At 48.2% G+C, this 27526-nt stretch overlaps 1 protein-coding gene across 1 annotated transcript; it reads right to left on the reverse strand.

The window, feature by feature from the left end:
• LOC122367542 (mucin-22-like) lies at positions 1–27458 on the reverse strand. Its single transcript, XM_043340752.1, has 5 exons — positions 21404–27458; positions 2974–3129; positions 2191–2433; positions 173–234; positions 1–33 (listed from the first exon to the last, which is right to left on the reverse strand). The coding sequence occupies exons 1-5, from the start codon at positions 27456–27458 to the stop codon at positions 1–3; spliced, it is 6549 nt and encodes a 2182-aa protein (XP_043196687.1).
• Between the last annotated feature and the right edge of the window lie 68 nt (positions 27459–27526).

Consider the following 27526-nt stretch of genomic DNA (forward strand, 5'->3'; position numbering starts at 1 on the left):
CTAGTTCAGCAGAGCCCTCCGAAGTGGATTCGCCTGTAAAAAGAACCGGTGTAGCCGCTAAAGAAACGCCAGTTGCAACTGCTCCAGAAGGGTCAACGAGAGTGACGTAAGTTGTAGTGGGTCCAGTTGTGCCTACATAACTGGGGTCAGTTGTAATAGCTCTAGTGGTTACTATGGAAGTGACATCAGTTGTAACTCGTCCAGTGGTCTTCACAGTAGCACCGTCAGTTGTAACTGGATCAGTGGTAGCTACAGTTATGACGTCAGTCGCAACTGGCCCAATGTTAGTTACGGTAGTCGTATCCGTTGTAACTGGTTTGGCGGATGCAACAGTAATGACTTCAGTTGCGCCTGATCTAGTTGTTGAAGTAGCTACAGTTCTTACTTGTCCAGTGGTAGCGGCGACACTGGCGCCAGTCGTGACTAGTCCAGTTGTAGCTACAGATGTAGCGTCAGTTTTAATTGGCCCAGTGGTTCCAAGAGTAGTGACGTCAGTTGTAACTAGTCCAGTGGCATCTACAATATTGGCGTCAGTTGCAACCGGTCCAGTGGTAGCTACGTTAACAAGGTCAGTTGACCCTGGTCCTGTGTTTGTCACAGTAGTAACTTCAGTAGTACCTCGTTCAGAGGTTGTTATAATAGTGACGTCATTTGTAACTGGCCCAGAAGTGGTAGTTTCGTCGATCGTTATTGCTGTAATAGCACTAGCATAAGTTGTAAAGGGTTCAAATGTAGCCACGATAGTAGCGTCTGATGTGAATAGTTCGCTGATATCCGTCATAGAAACGTCAGTTGTACCTGATCCAGTTGTTGTTGCATGAGTAGATTCAGTTGTAGCTACTCTTGTAGAAGCTACTGAAGTGGCGTCATTTTTAACTGTTCCAGCAGTAGCTACAGAAGTGGTTTCAGTTGTAACTGACCGTGTGGTAACTTCATTAACAGGGTCAGTTGTAACTGGTCCAGTTCTAGCTACCTCAGTTGAAGCCCATCCAGTGGAAGCGATGGGAGTAGCGTCAGTTGTAACTGTCAGAGTGTTAGCTACAAAAGTGGTGTCAGTTGTAACTGTTCCAGTGGTTGTCATAGTCGTGGTGTCAGTTGTAACTAGTCCAGAATTGGTTACGGAAAAGGAGTCATTTATAGCTGGTCCAGTTGTTGTTTCAAAAGCAGTTCCAGCTGTAACTTGTCCTGGGGTATCTGCCACCCTGGCATCAGTTGTAACTGGACCAATTGCGATTAAAGTAGTAGCCTCAGTTGTAACTTGTTCAGTGGTTGATAAAGAACTGATGTCAGTGGTTACTGGTCCAACGGAGGATATATTAGAGGCGTCAGTTGTACCTGGTCCAGTTGTTGTACCAGACGTAGCTTCAGTAATAGCTACTGTTGTGGAAGCTACGAAGGTGGTGTCATTTGTAACTGATCCAGAAGTAACTATAGTAATGGCTTCAGCTGTTACTGGCCTAGTGGTAGCCACAGTAGTGGCGTCAGTTGTAACTGACCCACTGGTAGCCACAATAGTGGCGTCAGTTGTACTCTGTCCAGTGGCATCCGAAGTAGTGGCATCAGTTGTTGTAACTGGTCCAGTTATTTCTGCAAAAGTAGTTACAGTTGTATTTGGTCCCGTGGTAGGTGCGACACTGGTGCCATTTGGGACTGGACCAGTAGCAGTTACAGCATTGGCGTTGCTTGTTACTGATTCAGTGGTAGTCTCAGAAGAAGCATTAGTAGTAACTGATCCAGTGGTAGCGACAGTGGTAGCTTCAGTTGCAACTGCTCCAGTGGAAACTTCATTAGTGACAAACGTTTTAACTGATTCAGTGGTAGCTAAAATGGTTGCGTCAGTGGTGACTGGTTTAGTACTCCCATTGCTAGTTACGTCAGTTGAGACTGATCCAGTCGTTGCTGCATAAGTAACTTCACTTGTAACTTGTCCGGTGGTACCTTCAACACTTGCGTCAGCTGTGACCGGTCCAGTGGCTGCTACAGTAGTAGTGTCAGCTGTAATCGGCCAACTGTTAGCTGCATTACCAGGTTCACTTGTAATTGGTTCTGTGATTGATACAGCAGTGTCATCAGTTGAAACTGGTCCAATAGTAGCTAGAGTAGCGACCTCAGTTGAAACTGGTTTAGTCATAGCTAAAGTAGTTTCGTCAGGTGTCACTGGTCCAATGGCAGTTACTGTAGTAGCGTCACTTGTAGCCGATCCTGTAGCAGCTGTAACAATAGCGTCTGTTGTAAGTGGTTCAGTTGTTACTATAGTGGTGACGTCAGTTGTAACATATCCTGTAGTAGTGACAATAGTAGCCTCAGTTGCAACTGCTCCAGGGGACTCTACAGTTGTCGCATTACCTGTAAATAGTCGACTGGTAGTTACGGTAGTAGTGTTAAGTGTATCTGGCAAATTGGTAGCTGTAGGAGTAGTGTCAGTTGTAATTGCTCGAGTGATAACGACAGTAGAAGCGTCAGTTGTGACCGATTCAGCGGTAGCGACTGTAGTACCGTCGGTTGTAACTCCAGTTGCATCGACAGAAGTAACGTCATTTGTAACTGGTACAATAGCAGCTAGAGTGGTAGCGTCTGTAATAACTGGGTCCGTTGCCATTGCAGTTTTATCGTCAGTTCTAACTGGTCCCGTAGTAGCTGCAGAAGAGGCATCGGTAATAACTGTTCCAGTGGTAACTAAATCACTGCCCCCAGTTGTAACTGTTTTAGTGGATGCGACAGAAGTAGTGTCAGTTGTAACCGGTTCAGCGGTAACAACTCTAGTAGCGTCGGTTGTAACTGATCCAGTTGCAGTTACAGTAGTAGCGTCTGTTGAAAATGGTCTAGTAGCTACTATGGTAGAAGTGTCAGTTGTAACCGGTCCAAGGGCAGCTATGGTAGTGACGTGAGCTGTGAACGGTCCACTAGTGGTTACGCTAATTAAGTCAGGTGTATCTGACCCATTAGTAACTACATTAGTTGCGACAGTTGTACCTGGTCTGGTGGCAGCTGTAGTAGGAGCGTCTGTCGTAACTGGCCCAGTGGCCATTGCAGTTGTAGAGTCAGTTGTAACTGGTCCAGTGGTAGTAACAGAAGTGGCATCCGTCGAAACTGTCCAGGTGGTAGCTACAGCACCGTCTTCAGTTGTAACTGTGTCAGTTGAGGCGAAAGAAGTAGCGTCAGTCGTAACCGATTCAGTGGTAACCACTGTAGAAACAGAGGTTCTAACTGTTCCAGTGGCAGTTGCTGTAGCAGCGTCTGTTGAAACTGGCTCAGTGACTGCTCTAGTAGTGGCGGACGCCGTAACTGGTTCAATCGTAGCTACAGTAGTTGCATCAGTTGTAACTGGTCCAGTGGCAGCTTCAGTGGTGGCGTCTGTTGTGACTGGTTCAGTGGCCATTACAGTTGTAACGTCATTTGTAACTGGTCCAGTGGTAGCAACAGATGTGGCATCCGTTGAAACTGCTCCGGTAGTATCTTCAACACTGGCGTCAGTTAGAGTTGAAGCGACAGAAGTAGTGTCAGTTGTAATCGATTCAGTTACAGCAACTGTGGTAGCGTCGTTTGCAACTGCTCCAGAGGCAGTTGCAGTAGTAAAGTCTGTTGAAATGGGTCCAGTGGTTGCTATAGTATTGACTTCAGTGGTAGTTCGTTCAATTGTAGGTACAGTAGTTGCGTCAGTTGTAACTGGTTCTTCTGATGCTAGAGTGATGGCATCAGTTGTGACTGGTCCAGTGGCCATTACAGTTGTAGCGTCAGTTGTAACTGGTCCAGTGGTAGCAACAGAAGTGGCATCCGTTGAAACTGTTCCGGTGGTAGCTACAGCACTGTCTTCAGTTGTAACTGTTTCAGTTGAGGCGAAAGAAGTAGCGTCAGTCGTAACCGATTCAGTGGTAACCACTGTAGAAACAGAGGTTCTAACTGTTCCAGTGGCAGTTGCTGCAGCAGCGTCTGTTGAAACTGGCTCAGTGACTGCTCTAGTAGTGGCGGACGCCGTAACTGGTTCAATCGTAGCTACAGTAGTTGCATCAGTTGTAACTGGTCCAGTGGCAGCTTCAGTGGTGGCGTCTGTTGTGACTGGTTCAGTGGCCATTACAGTTGTAACGTCATTTGTAACTGGTCCAGTGGTAGCAACAGATGTGGCATCCGTTGAAACTGTTCCGGTAGTATCTTCAACACTGGCGTCAGTTAGAGCTGAAGCGACAGAAATAGTGTCAGTTGTAATCGATTCAGTTACAGCAACTGTGGTAGCGCCGTTTGCAACTGCTCCAGAGGCAGTTGCAGTAGTAACGTCTGTTGAAATGGGTCCAGTGGTTGCTATAGTATTGACGTCAGTGGTAGTTCGTTCAATTGTAGGTACAGTAGTTGCGTCAGTTGTAACTGGTTCTTCTGATGCTAGAGTGATGGCATCAGTTGTGACTGGTCCAGTGGCCATTACAGTTGTAACGTCAGTTGTAACTGGTCCAGTGGTAGCAACAGAAGTGGCATCCGTTGAAACTGTTCCGGTGGTAGCTACAGCACTGTCTTCAGTTGTAGCTGTGTCAGTTGAGGCGATAGAAGTAGCGTCAGTTGTGACCGAATCAGTGGTAACAACTGTAGAAACAGAGGTTCTAACTGTTCCAGTGGCAGTTGCTGTAGCAGTGTCTGTTAAAACTGGCTCAGTGGCTGCTCTAATAGTGGCGGACGCCGTAACTGGTTCAATCGTAGCTACAGTAGTTGCATCAGTTGTAACTCGTCCAGTGGCAGCTTCAGTGGTGGCGTCTGTTGTGACTGGTCCAGTGGCCATTACAGTTGTAACGTCAGTTGTAACTGGTCCAGTGGTAGCTACAGACGTGGCATCAGTTGAAACTGTTCCGGTGGTAGCTACAACACTAGCGTCAGTTGTAGCTGTTAGAGTTGGAGCGACAGAAGTAGTATCAGTTGTAATCGATTCAGTTACAGCAACTGTGGTAGCGTCGTTTGCAGCTACTCCAGAGGCAGTTGCAGTAGTAACATCTGTTGACATGGGTCCAGTGGCTGCTATAGTAGTGACGTCAGTGGTAGTTCGTTCAATTGTAGGTACAGTAGTTGCGTCAGTTGTAACTGGTGCCGTGGTAGCTACAAAAGTGGCATCAGTTGAAACTGTTCCGGTGGTAGCTACAACACTAGCGTCAGTTGTAGCTGTTAGAGTTGAAGCGACAGAAGTAGTATCAGTTGTAATCGATTCAGTTACAGCAACTGTGGTAGCGTCGTTTGCAACTGCCCCAGAGGCAGTTGCAGTAGTAACGTCTGTTGAAATGGGTCCAGTGGTTGCTATAGTAGTGACGTCAGTGGTAGTTCGTTCAATCGTAGGTACAGTAGTTACGTGAGTTGTAACTGGTCCATTGGAGGCTAGAGTAATTGCATCTGTTGTGACTGGTCCAGTGGTTAGTACAGTTGTAACGTCAGTTGTACCTGGTCCAGTGGTAGCCACAGAAGTGGCATCGGTTGAAACTGTTCCGATAGTATCTACAACACTTGCGTCAGTTAGAGTTGAAGCGACAGAAGTAGTGTCAGTTACAATCGATTCAGTTACAGCAACTGTAGTAGCGTCGTTTGCAACTGCTCCAGAGGCAGTTACAGAAGCAGCGTCTGTGGAAACGGGTCCAGTGGTTGCTATAATAGTGGTGTCAGTGGCAATTGGTTCAATCGTAGGTACAGTAGTTCTCTCAGTTGTAACTGATTCATTGGCTGCTATAGTAATGGTATCATTTGTAATTGGTACAGTGGTGAGTGAAACACTGGCGTCAGTTGTAATTGTCCCTGTGGTTGCGACAGTAGTGGAGTCAGTTGGAATCGGTCCAGTGGTAGCTTGAGAAGTAGTGTCAGTTGAAACTGGTCGACTGGTAGCTACGGTAGTAGTGGTAGATGTTTCTGGTCCATTGGTAGCTACAGTAGTTGCGTCATCCGTACCTGGTCCAGTGGCAGCTGAAGTACTAGCTTCTGCTGTAATTGGCCCGGTGGTCGTTACAGTAGTACTGGAAGTTGTAATTCGTCCAACAGTAGCTGCAAAAGTGGTATCAGTTGTGACTGTTCCAGTGGTAGCTACAACACTGGGTTCAGATGTAATGGTTGTAATGGTAGCAGCAGTAGTAGCATCTGCTCCAACTTCTCTAGTGATAGCGACAGTAGTAGCGTCCGTTATAACTGATTCAATAGTAGTGACTGTAGTAGCTTCAGTTGTAACTGGTGCATTTGTAGCTGCAGTAGTGGCGTCAGTTTCGACTGAAACAGTAGCAGCTACAGTAGTAGCGTCAGATGTATCTGATCCGCCAGCAGCGACAGCAGTAGAGCCATATGTTACATACGTTACTGATCCAGTGGCAGCTGCGGTAGTCACGTCCGTTGTGGCTGGTCCAGTTGTAGCTAAAGTAGTAACGTCAGGGTTAGCTGGTCCAACGCTTGCTACAGTGCTGGTGTCAGTTGTAAATGGTCCAGTAGCAGCTACAATAGTAGCGTCAGTTGTAAATGATCCAGTAGCAGTTGGAGTTGTGTCTGTAGTAACTGGTTCGGTGGTAGCTACAGTCAGTGCGTCAGTTGTATCTGGCCCAGTGGTAGCTACAGTATTGACGCTACTTGCAAATGGTCCAATGGTAGCTACAGTAGTTGTGTCAGTTGAAACTGATTCAGTAGTAGCGACTGTAGAAGCGTCTGGTCCGTTGGCAGCTAGAGAATTTGCGTCAGTTGTGATCTCCTCGGTAGTGACGTCGGTAGTCGATCTAGTGGTACTGACAGTGGTAGCGTCATTAGGAGCTGGTCCGGTGGCAGCCTGCGTAAGGTCATTTGTTGAAGTGGTTTCTGTAGAAGCCGTAGAGGTGATGTTATAGCTAGTTGATCCGGTAGAGGCAACATTTGTATTTTCATTTGTAGCAGCCTCTGAGGTAATCAAGGAGATTTCACTGGTGATTAATGTGTTATCGGTCGTTATGGCGCCGTCCGTTGTCGACGCGGTGGTTTGCACTGTTGTCAGAGAGTTGCTGGTTTGCAGACTTCCTGACGTTTCACTGGTTGTGCTTGACGTAAATGCTTCTGTTACAGGTGGCTGCATTGAAGAAGAAGCGGTGCTAGTTGGAGCTTGAGTGGATGCTGTTGTAGCTGTCTGCGGTGTTGCAGTTTCTGAAAAGGAAAAAATCGTTTTGGAATGCTGCAAACATGCAAAACTTGACTTTTGTGTTGTTTATTTTTTATAATTGTGGAGGTAGGTGTGATGGTATGGGAAATTATTTAAGCAGTTCTTCTTCAGCAGCTCAAATACAGAACTACTTATTATCGGTAGATAATTATGCCTATTGCCTACGTTTCGTTTCCCCGTTTATCAAAAGTCCCGTTTACATAGGCCTCGTTGCCAGATAGTGAAATTCCGATACCGAGACATTTTTTCCACTAATAAGACATTTCAGGCACATTCCGCTAGTTCTGACGACTTATCCGGCCGGGCCGGATAAAAGTTTCTGCCGTCTGGAGAATGCAAAGTTCATGCTAGGGAAGATCTAGGAAAAGCGTTAACAGGGCTATCGAATGCGCTTTACCGCGACGTTGTAGCTTTATTGGTTCCCAAGTTATCCGTCGATGACCTCTGATGACCCCTGGTAACCTGACCTGGAACCTGAACTAAAAGATGACAGCATTTTCGCCATGCTTTTTGACGCTCTTTCGAACACCGCTTATTGTGTGTCGCTACGTCGCCGAAGAGCTGAGTCAGAAGGGGGTTTATTTTTATTTAAAAAGAAAAAACGGCCCGGCGCAGATGGCGCCGAGCACTGGCCCGGCGCGACCGGACCCCTTAACCCGCGCCCCAACGGTCCCCCTGTCCTTTTCGGTCGATATCTCCTAAACAGCTGGAGATATTGCCACCAAACTTTTAGGACCCCTCCGGACACCAATTTTACACATTGTGACTAAAACATTTTCCAGAGGCTATGATAGATTGGCCACAAATGCCGTCAGAATGACGTAATGTTCTGTCATTTTCGACCGAAAAAAGACCTTCGCGAGAAGACCTGTCAGGCCTACAGCTTTGAAGATACAGAAAAATAATCCAGGCATAAAACGTGTAGAATTGACAGGGCTACAAAACTGCTATCCCGGATTTTATAAATTTTAGAGTTTTGACCCCCAAAAATAAAAAACTTTTTTATATATTAGCCTGTGAAACATGATCTTAGAAGCTTTTACCAAAAATGCAGTAAAAAAACTTCACGACAAGTAAATTCCGCTTGCCTAAAACGCAGTTATTTTAGATGACCTAGGATGACCTTGACCCTGACCTTGACGTCTGTATATCGTCGAATAACATGTTCCATGATAGGTGGGAGGTAAGACTGGCAAAAAAGGCCGAAATCAAGGTGTCAAAAGCTCACAAGGCCCATAGCTAACGCAAGATGTTGAGAATTGGTCATTTGGGTCATGACATGACCTGAAAAACAAGGTCATATCTCCGAAACCGAAAACTACAGAAACTTGAAATTTTCAGTGGACATCAAGAACGGATAGAGGAGCAGCTATACGAAAAATCAGGCATCTAGCTTTAAACTTCACCAGCACAGGTCATTTTGAGTCCTTCGACGGCACTTCGACGGTGGTACGACCCCCCTCGTGTTTGGTCCCTGATAGAGCTAGAGCTTCGCGGAAAAAAATGAGCGTGTTGCCCGTCACGAGAGGAAGCCAGTGATACCCAATTTTAGGGTCCTAGGCCATCGGTTGACATTCCAGGTCAGGTCAATGACCCAAAAATCGGGGATATCGGGACCTGTTAAAAAGTCCGTAAAGTGTGGTTTCTAAGGGGTTTTCCGGGGTGCTGATCACGAATATCGTGTTAGTTTTGATCACAGATGATGTCGTTAAGCGTTTAGACCACGTCGGGTCAGGTCAGGTCAGGTCAACCGGTAGGGGTCGTGACGGGTATTCGTAGTACCTATCATCCGCCTCTGACAGCTTCGTAACAAGTTACGAAGGCACCAAAACTACTTCGTAAATGTTCAAATGGTTGTTAAATTCGAATTCAGCTCCAAAAACTAGCCTAGAAACATGTAAAACTCGGAAAAGTGAACCGAGGTCACCAAAGGTCAATGACCTGACCTGACCTTCAGGTGACCTTGACACCCACCCTAATGCAGCGGAGCAACATCAAATCACATGTTTGAACGTTTGAAACCACGGAGAGCTTGCAAACGCGCGGCTAATGCGAGCCGACATTCACCGAATCGCGATTCCGGCCAAACATGGTCTCGGAAAAGAGGTCATAGGTCAAAGGTATTTGGGTCAGGGTCATGAAATTTTTAGGGTGCGTGTAAAATTGATCAATGCGAGGGTACTAAAAGTTTCGTCGCGATCGGCCTCTTTTTACGCGAGTTATTCGCCAAAACCCGAAAAACCTTAGGGGGGTTGCATCAACCCCCCTGTGCCGGCGAGGGTTAGATATGTAGAGTGCAGTGCAGAAAACTACCTAGGGGGTGTAGGGGTGGCAAACACCCCCCTCCCCATGTGCGGGCGAGGGTTTTAACCCGCGATCCGTTGGAGGCCCGAAGGCCCCCAAGGTCACTGTGGTTTTTCTCAAACCCCACTGTGGTTTTTTGCAGATAACTCAGAAACGGCTGCGAATTTCGACTTAAAACTTTTAGTACTTCTCCGGGCATCCATTTTACACAACTCCTGAAAAAAATCAAGTCCTAGGTCACGAGCTATAGAGGTCAAACTGAGGTCATGCTCTGCGATTTTTCGTCGAAAAAACTGCTCACTGAGAAAAATCGCAGAAAATCAGTTTCAACTTAGCGATTTAAAAAATGGACCGTAGATATAAAAATGCATGACAATTAAAATGGCTTCTTCAAAATTTCCAAAAGAAAAAGAACCCTAGATCTAGGGATTTTCTAACTCAAAATTTAAATTTTTGAGATATTTTTTTTGAAATTTGGGAAAATTTTCGAAAATCCGGAATATATATCAGAGAACCCCTTACAGGACTTACACATGCTAAAAATCAACAAAATATCTCTAAAACTGCCAGAGATATAACCATTTGAATGACTGAAAAAATAGCGACTGTTGTTACGACGTCACAATATTTAGGCGGTATTTGTACTAAATTAGTCAAAAGTATATTTATCATACTTATCGACCTCTACCGGACTTAATAGCCGTTTTCACGACGGCCATCTGGTACACATTTGGTGCACATCTGGTACAGATTAGGTGCAGATTTGGTCAAATCAGGTTCAGTGTGTCTCTTAGCAGCTTTTAGCTATCAGCTAGGGTTGCACTAACTGCTTATATGCCTGCTTTGTCATAATATCAGAGAGCATCATCGATTAAAAACACTGAAATAAATTCATAAAATGAAGATATTTGCTGTAAAAGAAATTAGGTGCAGATTTGGTCAGATTAGGTACAGATTCGCCGGATAGCCCGTCGTGAAAACGACTAATATGATCCTTTACGTAAGTAAAGTCACTTTAACGTAAAAAAATTGTCCTTGTAAACCGGTACAATTTGACCTTATTTGACCCTACTGTGACGTCATAGGTCCAAGAAAAATGTTTAAGGAGGTTTCTGTGGTTGCATATATATGACATGTCTTCATAAAGACTCGAATATTCACAATTTAACATGCCTTTCCTTACGATTCAAGAGTGTTTTCTGATTGGTCGAGGCTGACCTCTGTTGTGACGTCATAGGTCATAATCCACTCAGGTGACTATCCACATGCCATATCTATCATATACATCACATCCAGACTCATTTTGGAAACTTATATTTCATTTTTTATGACCGACTTCTCGTCATTGTAAATTGGACTGATTTAACCTTTTTTGACCTCCCTGTGACGTCACAGGTCACATATCAAGGTCATCGATATCCTACCATGTGCATCTCGACGAGCTCTTTCGACTGCTGTTTGAATTCTTTCGATCCGGCTATTGGTACCGGAGATACGACGGGGGCCCTTTGCCCCCCCCCCCCCCCAACAGGACGTGGAACCTGCCAGACCTCAACGGGGCGCGGGTTAACGAAAAACTTTGTGCGATTCTGTTGACGCTAAGTCAGCTTAACCCTCGCCGGACCTATTGGTTTTCTACATACGCGCCGGCCGAGGGGGGGGGGCGGGTACGACCCCCCTCACGTTTCATCCCTGGTGGAGCTAGCGCCTCGCGGAAAAACGAGCGTGTGCGCCGTTACGAGACGCAGAGATTGATACCCAATTTTAAAGTCCTAGGTCAACCGGTGACCTCTGAGGTCTGGTCAAATGCCCAAGGAACGGTTCCGTTTTTGGTGAATAACTTCGCAAAAAACGGCCGCAGTGCTGCGATGTTGGCAGCATCGTGTTCGTCTCGCTCAGGGGCGTCAAATGATATAAGTACTTTTTTGTTTTGGTGAGGTCAACTTAAGGTGTTGACCTCAGGTCACGGTCAGGTCAGCTCCCCGAGGTCACGAAATTGGTCATAGTAAGTCATGTCGTATATCGTTCGATTCGGCAGGTCTTCCTGAGTCCATTGGTGGCTTTCCCGAATCGCTAGCTCAATTTGATCGGGAGTTATTGTTTATAGTTTTTGTGATCTGGTGCACTGGCCTCAAGAGACAAGAACCGTGAACCCATGATTTACAGGAAATGTGTCAAAAGGATACCCTTGAAAGTATGCAAAATTTGACGGTGCTACGCACGGACGTTCTCAGCCATCTGCTAAAAACCTTTGGGGGTGCATCAACCCCCTCTGGCCGGGCGACAGGTACTAAACATTAGGTACCATGACAAAGGCAATACTGCTAAGAAAATTTACTAAACGAAAGCAAATCAGTGTTTGTTTCCTTGGGAGCTTGGAATAAGTGTTAATTAAAATTATCTCTTGTCCAGCAGTCAGGTACTGCCGGCAATCGTACCTGTGCTTGCAGCTCGCAAACTGGACGCTGAGGTGGCGGGTTCAGTCGCGGCCGGTTCAGTTCCTCCAGAAAAACTTTCCTGGCTTGAAGTAGTTGTGAATGTTTGAGATGTGCCCGCTACTGAGCCAGCAGTAACCGTTCCATTTCTCGTCTCCAGTGCAGTGATAACAGCGGTTGGAGCATCGCTACCTGGCCGGGTGACAGCAGTAGAGCCAGGTGTCGTTGAAACTGTGTGCCAGTTTGTTGCAGCAAGAGCATCGGTTGTGACCGATACACGGGTAGGTGAGGAAAGTGGTGCAATTGTTACTGTTTCTGTCAAAGGATCAATGGTGAACTCAGTTGCTGTTGGTTGAGAAGTACTCGTAAAAGTATATTCGAATGAACCTTGCTCAGTTATGCTAGCACCAGTCGCAAATGTTCTATCTGATGGAGTGGTAGCAACGTTAGTGGCGTCAGTTGTGAGTTGTCCAATGGTATCTGAAGTGGTGGAGTCGGCTGTATCTGGTTCAGTGGCCGCTATAATAGTGGCGTCATTTGTAACTGGTCCAATCGTAGCTACAGTAATTGTGTCAGTTATGACTGGTCCAGTGGCAGCTACAGTAGTGACGTCACTTATAGCTTGTCGAGTGGCTGCTACAGTAGTTATGTTAGTTGTAACTGGACCAGTAGTGGCTACAGCAGAAGCATGGGTGGAAACTGATCCAGTGGTGGTTACAGGAGCAGTGTCAGTTGTAACTGTTCTATTTAAGGCCACGATCGTGGTGCCAGTTGTAACTGGTCCAGTGGTAGCAAGAGTGGAAGCGTCACTTGTGACTGATAAAGAAGTAGCGGCAAAAGTAGCATCACTTGTAACTGTTCTAGTGGTAGCTGCAGTTGTATCGTCAGTTGTAACTGGTTTAGCGGTAGTTAGAGTAGTGGCGTCACTTGTAACTGGTCCAGTTGTTGCGACAGTAGCGACATCAGTTGTAACTATTCCAGTGGTAACTACTGTAAAAGCGTCAGCTTTAGCTGGTCTAGTAGTAGCGACAGTATCAGCATCAGTTCCAACTGATTCAATGGTATTTTCAGTAGTAACGTCACTTGTAATTGGTCCAGTAGTAGCTACAGTATGAGCGTAAGTTGCAACTGGTTCAGTGGCTACTACATTAGTTACGTCAGTTGTAACTGATCCAGTAATGGCCTCAGGTGTGGCATCAGATGTAAGTGGTCCTGTGGCAGCGACAGTAGTAGCGTTAGCTGTAGCTGATCCAGTGCTAGCTACAGTAGTAGCGTCAGTTGTCACAAGTCCAGTGGTCACAATAGAACTAACATCAGTTGTGATTATAAACGTGTTAGTTAGTGTAGAACCGTCAGTTTTAGCTCCTTCAGTCACTGATACAAAAGTGGTGTCAGTTGTAGATGGTCCAGTGGTAGTTACAGTGGTCGCGTTAGTTCTAACTCTTCCAGTGGCTGCTGCAGTAGTGACATCAGTTGGAATTGGTTCAGTAGTGACTACATCAGAAGCGTCGGTTATAACTGGCCCAGTTGTAGCTACAGTTGTGGCGTCAGTTGCTAATGCTTCAGTTGTAGCTACAGTAATCGCGTCAGTTGTAACGGACCCAGTGGTAGATACAGTAGTGGCGTCAGTTGTAGCTGGTCTAGTTGTAGTTACAGTAATTGCGTCAGCTGTAACTGGCCCAGTGGTAGGCACAGGAGTGGCGTTAGTTCTGACTGGTCCAGTGACTGCTACAGTAGTTATGTCCGTTGTAGCTGATCCGGTAGTGACTACAGAAGTTACGTCAGTCGTAACTCGTCCAGTTGTGGCTAGAGCAATTGCGTCAGTTGAAACCTGTCCAAGGGTAGCTGCAGTAGTAGCTTCTGGTGTAGCGGGTCCAGTAGTAGCTGCCACAGAAGCGTCAGTTGTAACTGCTTTAGTGGTTACTGTCGCAGTAATGTCAGTTGTAACTGCTTTAGTGGTTACTATCGCAGTAATGTCAGTTGTAAGTGGTCCAGTAGTGGCGATAGGAGTAGTACCAATTGTAACTGTTCCAGCAGAAGCTACAGCATTGGCGTCAGTTGTACCTGGTTCCGCTGTAGTAACAGTGGTAGTGTCAAGTGTAACTGGTCCAGTGGTAATGACAGTTGTGGCGGGAGTATTGGCTGATCCAATGGTTGCAGCAGTAGCTTCATTTGTAACTGGTCCAGTGGAAGCTAGAGTAGAAGCGTCAGTGCTGACTGGACTTACGGTAGCTACAGTGCTGGTGTCAGTTCTAAATGGTCCAGTGGTAGACATCATAGTATTGTCAGTTGTAACTGTTCCAGTGGTTACCACAGTAGTTGCGTCAGTTGTAACTGGTCCAGTAGTGGCTACAGTAAAAGCGTCAGTTGTAACTGTTTTCAGTAGATAAGTAGTGTCGGTTGTAAATGGTTCAGATGTAGATAGAGCAGTAACGTCAGTTGTGACAGGTCTAGTGGTAGCCACCGTAAAGGCGTCAGTAGTGGTACTGGGGCCAGGAACAGTGGTAGGGACGGCAGTGACTTCTGTTATCAGTTCAGTGGTGTCTGTAGTAGTAATGTCAGTAGTACTGAGTCCAGGGACGATAGTAGGGGCAGCGGTGACGTCTGTTATCAGTTCAGTGGTGTATGTAGTAGTAATGTCAGCAGTACTGAGACCAGGGACGATAGTAGGGGCGACGGTGACGTCTGTTATCAGTTCAGTGGTGTCTGTAGTAGTAATGTCAGTAGTACTGAGACCAGGGACGATAGCAGGGGCGGCGGTGACGTCTGTTATCAGTTCAGTTGCGTAGGTAGTAGTAATGTCAGTAGTACTGAGGCCAGGGACGATAGCAGGGGCGACGGTGACGTCTGTTATCAGTTCAGTGGTGTCTGTAGTAGTAATGTCAGTAGTACTGAGGCCAGTGACGATAGCAGGGGCGGCGGTGACGTCTGTTATCAGTTCAGTGGTGTCTGTAGCAGTAATGTCAGTAGTACTGAGGCCAGGGACGATAGTAGGGGCGGCGGTGACGTCTGTTATCAGTTCAGTGGTGTCTGTAGTAGTAATGTCAGTAGTACTGAGACCAGGGACAGTGGTAGGGGCGGCAGTGACGTCTGTTATCAGTTCAGTGGTGTCTGTAGTAGTAATGTCAGTAGTACTGAGGCCAGGGACGATTGTAGGGGCGGCGGTGAGGTCTGTTATCAGTTCAGTGGTGTCTGTAGTAGTAATGTCAGTAGTACTGAGGCCAGGGACGATAGTAGGGGCGACGGTGACGTCTGTTATCAGTTCAGTGGTGTCTGTAGTAGTAATGTCAGTAGTACTGAGACCAGGGACAGTGGTAGGGGCGGCAGTGACGTCTGTTATCAGTTCAGTGGTGTCTGTAGCAGTAATGTCAGTAGTACTGAGGCCAGGGACGATAGCAGGGGCGACGGTGACGTCTGTTATCAGTTCAGTGGTGTCTGTAGTAGTAATGTCAGTAGTACTGAGACCAGGAACAGTGGTAGGGGCGGCAGTGACGTCTGCTATCAGTTCAGTGGTGTCTGTAGCAGTAATGTCAGTAGTACTGAGGCCAGTGACGATAGCAGGGGCGGCGGTGGCGTCTGTTATCAGTTCAGTGGTGTCTGTATCAGTAATGTCAGTAGTACTGAGACCAGGGACGATTGTAGGGGCGGCGGTGACGTCTGTTATCAGTTCAGTGGTGTATGTAGTAGTAATGTCAGTAGTACTGAGACCAGGGACGATAGGAGGGGCGGCGGTGACGTCTGTTATCAGTTCAGTTGCGTAGGTAGTAGTAATGTCAGTAGTACTGAGGCCAGGGACTGTGATAGGGGCGGCGGTGACGTCTGTTATCAGTTCAGTGGCGTCTGTAGTAGTAATGTCAGTAGTACTGAAACCAGAGACGATAGAAGGGGCGGCGGTGACGTCTGTTATCAATTCAGTTGCGTCTGTAGCAGTAATGTAAGTATTACTGAGGCCAGGGACTGTGATAGGGGCGGCGGTGACGTCTGTTATCAGTTCAGTGGTTTCTGTAGCAGCAATGTCAGTAGTACTGAGGCCAGGGACGATAGCAGGGGCGGCGGTGGCGGCTGTTATCAGTTCATTGGTGTCTGTAGTAGTAATGTCAGTAGTACTGAGACCAGGGACGATTGTAGGGGCGGCGGTGACGTCTGTTATCAGTTCAGTGGTGTATGTAGTAGTAATGTCAGTAGTACTGAGACCAGGGACGATAGTAGGGGCGGCGGTGACGTCTGTTATCAGTTCAGTTGCGTAGGTAGTAGTAATGTCAGTAGTACTGAGGCCAGGGACTGTGATAGAGGTGGCGGTGACGTCTGTTATCAGTTCAGTGGCGTCTGTAGTAGTAATGTCAGTAGTACTGAGACCAGGGACGATAGCAGGGGCGGCGGTGACGTCTGTTATCAGTTCAGTTGCGTAGGTAGTAGTAATGTCAGTAGTACTGAGGCCAGGGACTGTGATAGAGGTGGCGGTGACGTCTGTTATCAGTTCAGTGGCGTCTGTAGTAGTAATGTCAGTAGTACTGAGACCAGGGACGATAGCAGGGGCGGCGGTGACGTCTGTTATCAGTTCAGTTGCGTAGGTAGTAGTAATGTCAGTAGTACTGAGACCAGAGACGATAGAAGGGGCGGCGGTGACGTCTGTTATCAGTTCAGTGGTGTCTGTAGCAGTAATGTCAGTAGTACTGAGGCCAGGGACGACAGCAGGGGCGGCGGTGACGTCTGTTATCAGTTCAGTGGCGTCTGTAGTAGTAATATCAGTATTGCTGAGACCAGGGACGATAGTAGGGGCGGCGGTGACGTCTGTTATCAGCTCAGTGGCGTCTGTAGTAGTAATCTCATTAGTACTAAGACCAGGGACAGTGATAGGGGCGGCGCTGATGTCTGTTATCAGTTCAGTGGTGTCTGTGCCGGTACTGGGCTCAGTAGTAGAAAATGCAGTTATTGAAGTGCCCTTGTCAGACGTGGTAGCTGCTACGTTAGAGACGGAAGTCGATGCATCCAGTTTGGTCGTGACTGTATTGTCGGCATCATTTTCGCCTGATGTAGCATTTAAACTGGAATCTGTAACGTCAGTGGACACTGATGAGCTTGACAAAGGACTTGTTTGATATATGGTTGATTCAGTTATTGTTGATAAGGTAATGTTTGTAAGGCTGCTTGAAGGATTAGTTGTTTCCTGCTTTCCAGAAGATGTTTCAATGCCTGCAAACCACCAAAAAGTTAATCAGCTCCATGATGGCTACTTCTTGAGTTGTCGCTTTCAGTTTGAGAGCCGATTCTTCAATAAAACTGCCAAATATGAACTGTTCCAATGGCACAGCTTTCACAACATAGTGACGTAAATATAAATCAACTATCACATGTGGTCCCAGTGGTAGGTACTTTGCTTAGCACTAGCACTGCTCTCTGTCGGAAATCGCATCCAGATACAAATGAGTAACTTTGTGTTAGTAAAAAACAATCACTTACCTACTTTTTATCACCATTTCAAAGACTATTAACCCGCGCCCCGCTAATGCTCATGAAATTCCAACCCTGCTGGGTGGGGTGGGGGTGAATTATTCCCATTCGAACTCGAATCCTGGGCCATGTAGCGATACGGGAAGGCGGCGTTCGAAAGAATGTAAAAAAAATGATGAAATAAATTCGGTCACTTTTTGGTCAAGTCAAAGGTCAGTTCACCAGAGGTCATAACGCCTGCTTTTATCGATTTTCAGGCCGAATGTCGACATTTTGCAACAGGCCAACGCATAACTCGGGAAATAATTGAGCTAGATCGCCCCGAAAAAGCTAATATGCTTACCCTATTAACGACGTTTCTGAATATATGTCTCAGATTTGACCTAACGTGAACGGTTTTGCCTACAGGGGGCAAGAACTGCGCATATAGACAATTTCTGCGAAAACAGTTTTTCTGTTATAACTTTTAACTCAAACCTTGCAAGAGCTTACGTTTACCGGCATCGTATTCCTGTCGTCAGGACGTATCGAATGAAGTATAAATTGCCCTTAACCCTCGCCGGCACAGGGAAAGGGTTGAGGCCGCCTCCCCCCTGCTTCTAAGTTTTTTTTTCGGAAATAACTCGCGTAAAATGCGACCGATCGCAACAAAACTTTCAGTATCCTCGCGTTGATCAATTTTACACATAGGTACCCTACGAATTTCATGATCCTGACCAAATGACTTTTGACCTGTGACCTACTTTCCGAGACAATATTTGGCCGGAATCGCGATTCGGCGTATGTCGGCTCGCATTAGCCGCGCGTATGCAGTCTTTTCGTGGTTTCAAGCGTTCAAACATGTGATATGATGCTGCTCCCATGCATTAGCCCGGCAGGCGGTGGGCCTCCCAGCCACCTTCCGCGCGGTGAGGAAGTGGGGTATTTTTTTACCCCCCCCCCCTGTATCTCCGAAACTAATACATAAACGGATTCGTAAAACTCAAAGGGCGTTCGATAGCCCTGTCAAATTTGTCGAAGAAAACCAAATTTCATTGACTTTGGGGTCGCCGATGACGTCACAGGTCAGGTCAAATTTAAAATGTTTTACCGTTCACGGGTCTTCTAGGGAATGCGCTATAACATCGAGTGAAACGCATTTTGTCGAAAATCAGCGATAGGGCGTCAGTTGCATAGTACATATATATGTTGCTATCAGAAGTCACTGATAATGCCAGGTCAGGTCAAAGGTCAGGTCACCAAGGGTCAGCACATGAACCCACCTTTACTAAGGTTGTGCGATGCATGTTTTATGACCACTTTTTTCATTTCCAACTCAGTGGTGTTGGTTATAAGACGACCAGCAACGGTTTAGGTCACTTTCTGGTGGAGGTCAGGTCAAGGTCAGGTAAAAAAGGTTAAATTTCAAAGTTGATAGTTTTGCATAAAATGGTATTGATTCGATGCAGCTCATCACGGGAAGTCTAATGGTGGTCTTTGTTACGTGGTCTGCTAAAAATTGAGTTAGAAAATTTCACGTCATCAATTTTAAACGGTGTTTTTTTTTGCTATAACTTGGCCAAAAGGAAAGGTATCAATCTCAAATTTGGTATGTGGATAAACGGCAGTCAGGACTCTCCCATACATATATTACAGTTTTTTCTAAATTAAAAGAAAATGGATTTTTCGGCTATAATATGTATGCAAAAAAAATATTTTTATTTTTAGGGGTTGAAATCTAAAAATTTCAAAAATCCAAGATAGCAATTTTGTTGCCCTGTTAGTTCTGAGCCCCTTACATATGAAATATTTTTCTGCATCTCTAAAGCTGTAGGCCTGACAGCTCTTTCCGCGAAACCTTTTTTGGGTCGAAAATGACAGAAATGACGTCACTCCGACGTCATTAGCGGCCAACCCATCATAGCCTTTGGAAAAAAAATTGGTCACAATGTGTAAAAGCTATTCACGGGAGGGTACTGAAAGTTCGGTGATGATCGGCGCAGCGGTTCTGGAGATATATCGAAAAAAAAAACTAAAGGGGGGGGGGCAAAAAATGCCCTACCCCCACCGCCTGGAAGGTTAGCGTGGATGTCAAGCTCACATAAATGTCAAGCTCACCTAAAAGACTAAAGTATTTTGTTCCAAATATCCGTATTGTGGAGAGCTTTTGATTGTCTTCTTTTCCGTATTCCTACAACCATCGGTTTGGAAGTTAGACAGGGGGATAATCTGCCCCTCCCCAGTGGGGCGCATATTGCTGAATAGCCCAGCTGGGCGCGGGTTAACGAATGCTACAGGAACACTAGAAACATCTAACAAACAAATGCTGGATAAAATTATCATCAAGGAAACAGAGTACCAGCAAGCACTGCAGGACAAGGCTGACCAAGTTTATTCAAAGACGGGTACCTGTTATACCGGTGTCCGGGTGAGTGGCAGCCGATGCAGCAGTCGTCAAAATGGCATCTCCGCCATTGGGAGAAGCTGAGCTGCGGTCCCCAGTTGTCACAACAGTGCTGCTGGCAGCATGAGATGTGCCTTCCGTCGACTCGCTGGTTGAAGTTGCATCAGCTGCAATTGATTGTCCTGTTACTGTAGGGTCAATAGTAACGAATTTCAATTCTATGTAGTGACGCAATTGCTGTTGAAAAATAGACTTGTCGCTGTTTCCGCTGTTTTTGCTGAGGTTGTTGTTATCACTTTGTTGTTGTCGTTGTTATTGCTGTTCTTGGTGTTATTTTGGATGTTGCTGTTATTTCTGTTGTTGCTTATGATGCTGATAATGTACTGTATCCACAACTTATTAGAAAATCACATGCTGTAGAAATACAACCGGTATGAATTGCTTCTGTTATCGACCTACAGGCAAGTACGTCTCTCTGGGCAGCAACAACGACCAAAACAAGAAAGCGGCTATCCGTTGTGGCTGTATTGGTGCCGTCAGTAGGGCCTACTGATGCAGTCAGTAGGCCAGTCAGTATCGGTCTGATGTGACCATGACCACTCTTTGTTGCGCAGATCAAGTTTTTGAAGTGGACTCAGTTCCAGTCACGGTTACTTCGGCGCTACCCTCTCAAGCCGCTTCCTCTGGTGCTGATACACTGCTGATGCTTGCTGGACCAAAGGCAGAAAAAGACCGGCTGCTTTGTATCTGCAGTAGCTGTCACATCTTCCGCACCGATCCCCTTCGATGAGTGGGAACGTTCTTGCAGTATCACTTCCAAAGACATCGACGACATGGAGCGGAGTCCTGTGCTGATACAAGTGCCGACGATAATAGTGGCCGTAAGTAATGGCAGGAGTGTTTGCCATGAAAAACAAGGAATCGCATGCCATTAACGCTATCGAGGTAGACTTTGAAGTGTTGTTGGTGGCAAATTTACGAGATGTGAGTGTAGGATGAGCAGTACCACTTGCAGCGGCTATGGAATGTCCTGCGGCGCTTCCTGAAGCAGTGGATTAGGGATTTTCAGCAGCGGTCACATCAATCCGTGCAATCCGGGACAGCTGCCGAGGTTGACGACATCATTATGGCGAGATTCGTAGATTCTGGCATGCTATAGCATTAGTTGTGTGAGCGATGTGTTGTTTAACATGCTTGATATTTGTATCAGTGCTTGTTTTTTTTTGTTGTCTCTTTGTGCTGTCCAGCTCAGGCTACGCCTCTACTGAAACGCATGCAGTTTTCCACCTTTCCGTTCTCTGCGTGTAGGCATCAATTACTTCTGGCTTTGATTTTTTTAACTGAAAATGTGTAGGTACTTTAATTTTAAAGTTTCAGTAACACTGTGAATGCCACCTCGTCCCTGCTGTGGTGTAGATTAATGTAATTGTTGTTTGATTAAGAAAGCTGAAATTTTTCCGAACTGATGTTTCAGCTTACGTATCTATCAACTTATTTTGTCTCTTTACTCTGTCCTTGTACATTAATTACAGCAATCACACAATCAAATCAGATCTAATTAATTTCGATACTAACGTTGAAAACAACACCCAACTGCTCAATGATCCCAATGATTTAATGCCAATAATTGACGTAGTACTTTCACACACGAAGTCCGTGTTTGACAATGTACGGCGCAGTCCGTGCGCGGTGTCGCCTTACCGGTGGACTCTGTGGCGCCAGAGGCCCGCTCCGCCGTCGCCCCCTCCGGAGGCGGTACCGTCGAGGTGGCCGTCGCCACCGGCTCTGACGCCGAACTGACGCTCTGGGTGGGCCAGGAAGTCAGAGACGGCTCCGTCGTGGCGTAGCTGGAGACGCTGGATCCCCAGAACACGGTCGTACCGGCCGACGACGAAACTGTCGTCTGCGACGAGTCAATGCCCGTCCCAGGAGAAGACGACGAAGGCAGCTGCGTGGAGGTTTCATTTGACCCCGTCGTTTGTACAGCGCTCAGAGTAGCAGTCGTTCCTGATGTGGAGACGATCGTACCAGAAAACTGGTTGGATGATGAGGACTCGGCAGCTGTGGACTGTTCTGACTGCGACGTCGGCGCACTGGACGCAGTAACATTCTCTATGCTTGAACTGCTTGAAGCTTGATCTGCTGTGGCCGTGAATATTGCACTAGTGGCCGTGGCAACATCATCAGCGGCTGTGGGCGCCTCACTACTGGTCATGGTAACATCTACAGCGGTTGAATACGCCTCATTAGTGGTCGGGGTAACTTCACCAGCGGATGTGGACGCATCACTAGTGGCCGTGGTACCATCACCAGCGTTTGTCGACGCCTCACTAGTTATCGTGGTAATATCACTAGTGACTGTGGACGCCTCACTGGTGGTCGTGATAAACTCAGCAGCAGCTGTGGAACTCTCACTAGTGGTCGTGGAAACATCATTTGTGGCGGTGAACGCCTCACTAGTGACTGTGGTAACCTCAGCAGCGGCTGTGGACGCCTCACTAGTGGTCGTGGGAGCAGAACTTGTGACTGTGGACGCCTCACTAGTAGTGGTGCTTTCTTCAACAGCGGCTGTGATCGTCTCACTACTGGTCGTGGTACCATCACCGTTCGGTGTGGACATCTCATTAGTGGTCGTGGAAACCTCAGCAGCGGCTGTGGACGCCTCATTAGTGGTCATGGTAACATCACCAGCGGCTGTGGACGCCTCACTAGTGGTCATGGTAACCTCAGCAGAGGCTGTGGGCGCCTGACTAGTGGTCGTGATAACCACAGCAGCGGCTGTGGACGCCTCATTAGTGGTCGGGGAAGCATCATTTGTGACTGTGGACGCCTCACTAGTGGCGGTGCCTTCTTCAACAGCGGCTGTGGACGTCTCAATAATGGTCGTGGTACCATCACCGGTGGCTGTGGACGCCTCACTAGTGGCCGTGGAAACCTCAGCAGCGGCTGTGGACGCCTCACTAGTGGTCGCGGTAACATCACCAGCGGTTGTGGAATCCTCAGTAAGAGTAATGGAAACATCTTTTGTGGCGGTGGAAGCCTCACTAGTGGTCGTGGTAATATCACCAGCGGCTGTGGACGCCTCACTAGTGGTCGTGGAAGGATCATTTGTCGCGATGGACGTCTCACTAGTGGTCGTGGTACCACCACCAACGGACGCCTCACTAGTTATCGTAGTAATATCATTACCGGCTGTGGTCGCCTCACTAGTGGTCATGGTAACATCCCCAGCGGTTGAAGACGCCTCATTGGTGGTAGCTTCACCAGCGGATGTGGGCGCCTCACTAGTGGTTGTGGTATCACCACCAGCGGTTGTCGACGCCTCACTAGTTGTCGTGGTAATATCAGTAGCGGCTGTGGACGCCTCATTGGTGGTCGTAATAAACTTAGCGGTGGCTGTGGAACTCTCACTAGTGGTCATGGAAATATCATTTGTGGCTGTAGACGCCTCACTAGTGGTCGTGGTAAAGTCAGTAGTGGCTGTGGACGCCTCACTGGTTGTCGTGGTAAGAGAATCAGCGGATGTGGACACCTCACTAGTGGTCGTGGGAGCATCATTTGTGGCTGTGGACACCTCACTAGTTGTGGTGCTTTCTTCAACAGCGGCTGTGGACGTCTCACTAGTGGTCGTGGTACCATCACCGGTGGCTGTGGACGCCTCACTAGTGGCCGTGGAAACCTCAGCAGCGGCTGTGGACGCCCCACTAGTGGTCGTGGAAACCTCAGCAGCGGCTGTGGACGACTCACTAGTGGTCGTGGGAGCAGAACTTGTGACTGTGGACGCCTCACTAGTGGTGGTGCTTTCTTCAACAGCGGCTGTGATCGTCTCACTAGTGGTCGTGGTACCATCACCGTTCACTGTGGACGCCTCACTAGTGGTCATGGTAACCACAGCAGCGGCTGTGGACGCCTCACTAGTGGTCAGGGTAACATCACCAGCGGCTGTGGACGCCTTACTAGTGGTCGTGGAAGCATCATTTGTGACTGTGGACGCCTCACTAGTGGCGGTGCCTTCTTCAACAGCAGCTGTGGACGTCTCAATAATGGTCGTGGTACCATCACCGGTGGCTGTGGACGCATCACTAGTGGCCGTGGAAACCTCAGCAGCGGCTGTGGACGCCTCACTAGTGGTCATGGTAACATCACCAGCGGTTGTTGCCGCCTCATTAGTGGTCGGGGTAACTTCACCAGCGGATGTGGACGCCTCACTAGTGGTCGTGGTATCACCACCAGCGGTTGTCGACGCCTCACTAGTTGTGGTAATATCAGTAGCGGCTGTGGACGCCTCATTGGTGGTCGTGATAAACTCAGCGGCGGCTGTGGAACTCTCACTAGTGGTCGTGGAAATATCATTTGCGGTGGTGAACGCCTCACTAGTGACTGTGGTAACCTGAACAACTGCTGTGGACGCCTCACTAGTGGTGGTGGAAGCATCATTTGTGGCTGTAGACGTCTCACTAGTGGTCGTATCATCACTGGTGGCTGTGGACGCCCCACTAGTGGTCGAGGAAACCTCAGCAGCGGCTGTGGACGCCTCACTAGTGGTCATGGTATCATCATCAGCGGCTGTGGAAGCCTCAGTAGTGGTCGTGGAAACATCTTTTGTGCTGGTGGACGCCTCACTAGTGGTCGTGGTTCCACCACCAGCGGTTGTCGACAACTCACTAGTTATCGTGGTAATATCATTACCGGCTGTGGTCGCCTCACTAGTGGTCATGGTAACATCGCCAGCGGCTGTGGAATCCCCAGTAGTAGTAATGGAAACATCTTTTGTGGCGGTGGAAGCCTCACTAGTGGTCGTGGTAATATCACCAGCGGCTGTGGACCCCTCACCTGTGGTCGTGGAAAGATCATTTGTCGCAATGGACGTCTCACTAGTGGTCGTGATACCACCACCAGCGGTTGTCGACGCCTCACTAGTTGTCGTGGTAATGTCATTACCGGCTGTGGTCGCCTCACTAGTGGTCATGGCAACATCTCCAGCGGTTGAAGACGCCTCATTAGTGGTAGGGTTAGCTTCACCAGTGGATGTGAACGCCTCACTAGTGGTCGTGGTATCACCACCAGCGGTTGTCAACGCCTCACTAGTTGTGGTAATATCAGTAGCGGCTGTGGACGCCTCATTGGTGGTCGTGATAAACTCAGCGGCGGCTGTGGAACTCTCACTAGTGGTCGTGGAAATATCATTTGCGGCGGTGAACGCCTCACTAGTGACTGTGGTAACCTGAGCAACTGCTGTGGACGCCTCACTAGTGGTCGTGGAAGCATCATTTGTGGCTGTAGACGCCTCACTGGTGGTGGTGCTTTCTTCAACAGCGGCTGTGGACGTCTCACTAGTGGTCGTGGTATCATCACTTGTGGCTGTGGACGCCCCACTAGTGGTCGTGGAAACCTCAGCAGCGGCTGTGGACGCCTCACTAGTGGTCATGGTAACATCATCAGCGGCTGTGGAAGCCTCAGTAGTGGTCGTGGAAACATCTTTTGTGCCGATGGACGCCTCACTAGTGGTCGTGGTTCCACCACTAGCGGTTGTCGACAACTCACTAGTTATCGTGGTAATATCATTACCGGCTGTGGTCGCCTCACTAGTGGTCATGGTAACATCACCAGCGGCTGTAGAATCCCAAGTAGTAGTAATGGAAACATCTTTTGTGGCGGTGGAAGCCTCACTAGTGGTCGTGGAAACCTCAGCAGCGGCTCTGGACGCCTCACTAGTGGTCGTGGAAACCTCAGCAGCGGCTGTGGACGCCTCACTAGTGGTCGTGGTTCCACCACCAGCGGCTGTGGACGCCTCACTTGTGGTCGTGGAAAGATCATTTGTCGCGATGGACGTCTCACTAGTGGTCGTGGTACCACCACCAACGGACGCCTCACTAGTTATCGTAGTAATATCATTACCGGCTGTGGTCGCCTCACTAGTGGTCATGGTAACATCCCCAGCGGTTGAAGACGCCTCATTGGTGGTAGCTTCACCAGCGGATGTGGGCGCCTCACTAGTGGTCGTGGTATCACCACCAGCGGTTGTCGACGCCTCACTAGTTGTGGTAATATCAGTAGCGGCTGTGGACGCCTCATTGGTGGTCGTGATAAACTCAGCGGCGGCTGTGGAACTCTCACTAGTGGTCGTGGAAATATCATTTGCGGCGGTGAACGCCTCACTAGTGACTGTGGTAACCTGAGCAACTGCTGTGGACGCCTCACTAGTGGTCGTGGAAGCATCATTTGTGGCTGTAGACGCCTCACTGGTGGTGGTGCTTTTTTCAACAGCGGCTGTGGACGTCTCACTAGTGGTCGTGGTATCATCACTGGTGGCTGTGGACGCCCCACTAGTGGTCGTGGAAACCTCAGCAGCGGCTGTGGACGCCTCACTAGTGGTCATGGTAACATCACCAGCGGCTGTGGAAGCCTCAGTAGTGGTCGTGGAAACATCTTTTGTGCCGGTGGACGCCTCACCAGTGGTCGTGGTTCCACCACCAGCGATTGTCGACACCTCACTAGTTATCGTGGTAATATCATTACCGGCTGTAGTCGCCTCACTAGTGGTCATGGTAACATCTCCAGCGGTTGAAGACGCCTCATTGGTGGTAGTTTCACCAGCGGATGTGGACGCCTCACTAGTGGTCGTGGTGCCACCACCAGTGGTTGTCGACGCCTCAATAGTCGTCCTGGTGATATCACTAGCGGCTGTGGACGCCTCACTGGTGGTCGTGATAAACTCAGCGGCGGCTGTGGAACTCTCACTAGTGGTCGTGGAAACATAATTTGTGGCGGTGAACCCCTCACTAGTGGCTGTGTTAGGCTCACCAGCGAATGTGGACGCCTCACTAGTGGTCGTGGGAGCATCATTTGTGGCTGAAGACGCCTCACTAGTGGTCGTGGAAACCTCAGCAGCGACTGTGAACGCCTCACTAGTGGTCATGGTAACATCACCAGCGGCTGTGGAATCCTCAGTAGTAGTAATGGAAACATCTTTTGTGGCGGTGGAAGCCTCACTAGTGGTCGTGGTAATATCACCAGCGGCTGTGGACGTCTCACTTGTGGTCGTGGAAAGATCATTTGTCGCGATGGACGTCTCACTAGTGGTCGTGATACCACCACCAGCGGTTGTCGACGCCTCACTAGTCGTCGTGGCTATGTCATTACCGGCTGTGGTCGCCTCACTAGTGGTCATGGCAACATCCCCAGCGGTTGAAGACGCCTCATTAGTGGTAGGGTTAGCTTCACCAGTGGATGTGAACGCCTCACTAGTGGTCCTGGTATCACCACCAGCGGTTGTCGACGCCTCACTAGTTGTGGTAATATCAGTAGCGGCTGTGGACGCCTCATTGGTGGTCGTGATAAACTCACCAGCGGATGTGGACACCTCACTAGTGGTCGTGGAAACGTCATTTGTGGCGGTGAACGCCTCACTAGTGGCTGTGGTAGCCTCAGCAGCGGCTGTGGATGCCTCACTAATGGTCGTGGGAGCATCATTTGTGGCTGCGGACGCCTCACTAGTGGTGGTGCTTTCTTTAACAGCGGCTGTGGACGTCTCAATAATGGTCGTGGTACCATCACCGGGGGCTGTGGACGCCTCACTAGTGGTCGTGGAAACCTCAGCAGCGGCTGTGGACGCCTCACTAGTGGTCATGGTAACATCACCAGCGGCTGTGGAAGCCTCAGTAGTGGTCGTGGTGCCACCACCATTGGTTGTCGACGCCTCACTAGTTGTCGTGGTAATATCATTGCCGTCTGTGGTCGCGTCACTAGTTGTCATGGTAACATTTCCAGCGGTTGAAGACGCATCATTGTTGGTAGCTTCACCAGCCGATGTGGACCCCTCAC

This window comes from Amphibalanus amphitrite, unplaced genomic scaffold (genome assembly GCF_019059575.1).
Source record: "Amphibalanus amphitrite isolate SeventyFive unplaced genomic scaffold, NRLGWU_Aamphi_draft 000876F_arrow, whole genome shotgun sequence".
Lineage (NCBI taxonomy): Eukaryota > Metazoa > Arthropoda > Thecostraca > Balanomorpha > Balanidae > Amphibalanus > Amphibalanus amphitrite.

Bases quoted from the DNA above. Each gene is read 5' to 3' on its own strand.
- LOC122367542 (XM_043340752.1), bottom strand. From the start codon at position 27,458: ATGACAACTAGTGACGCGACCACAGACGGCAATGATATTACCACGACA. The intron at 3,130-21,403 runs GTAAGGCGACAC...CAACTGACACAG, and splicing joins TGGCGCCACAGAGTCCACCG to TTACAACTGAAGACGGTGCT. The intron at 34-172 runs GTAACCACTAGA...TTCTTTTTACAG, and splicing joins CAACTGATGTCACTTCCATA to GCGAATCCACTTCGGAGGGC.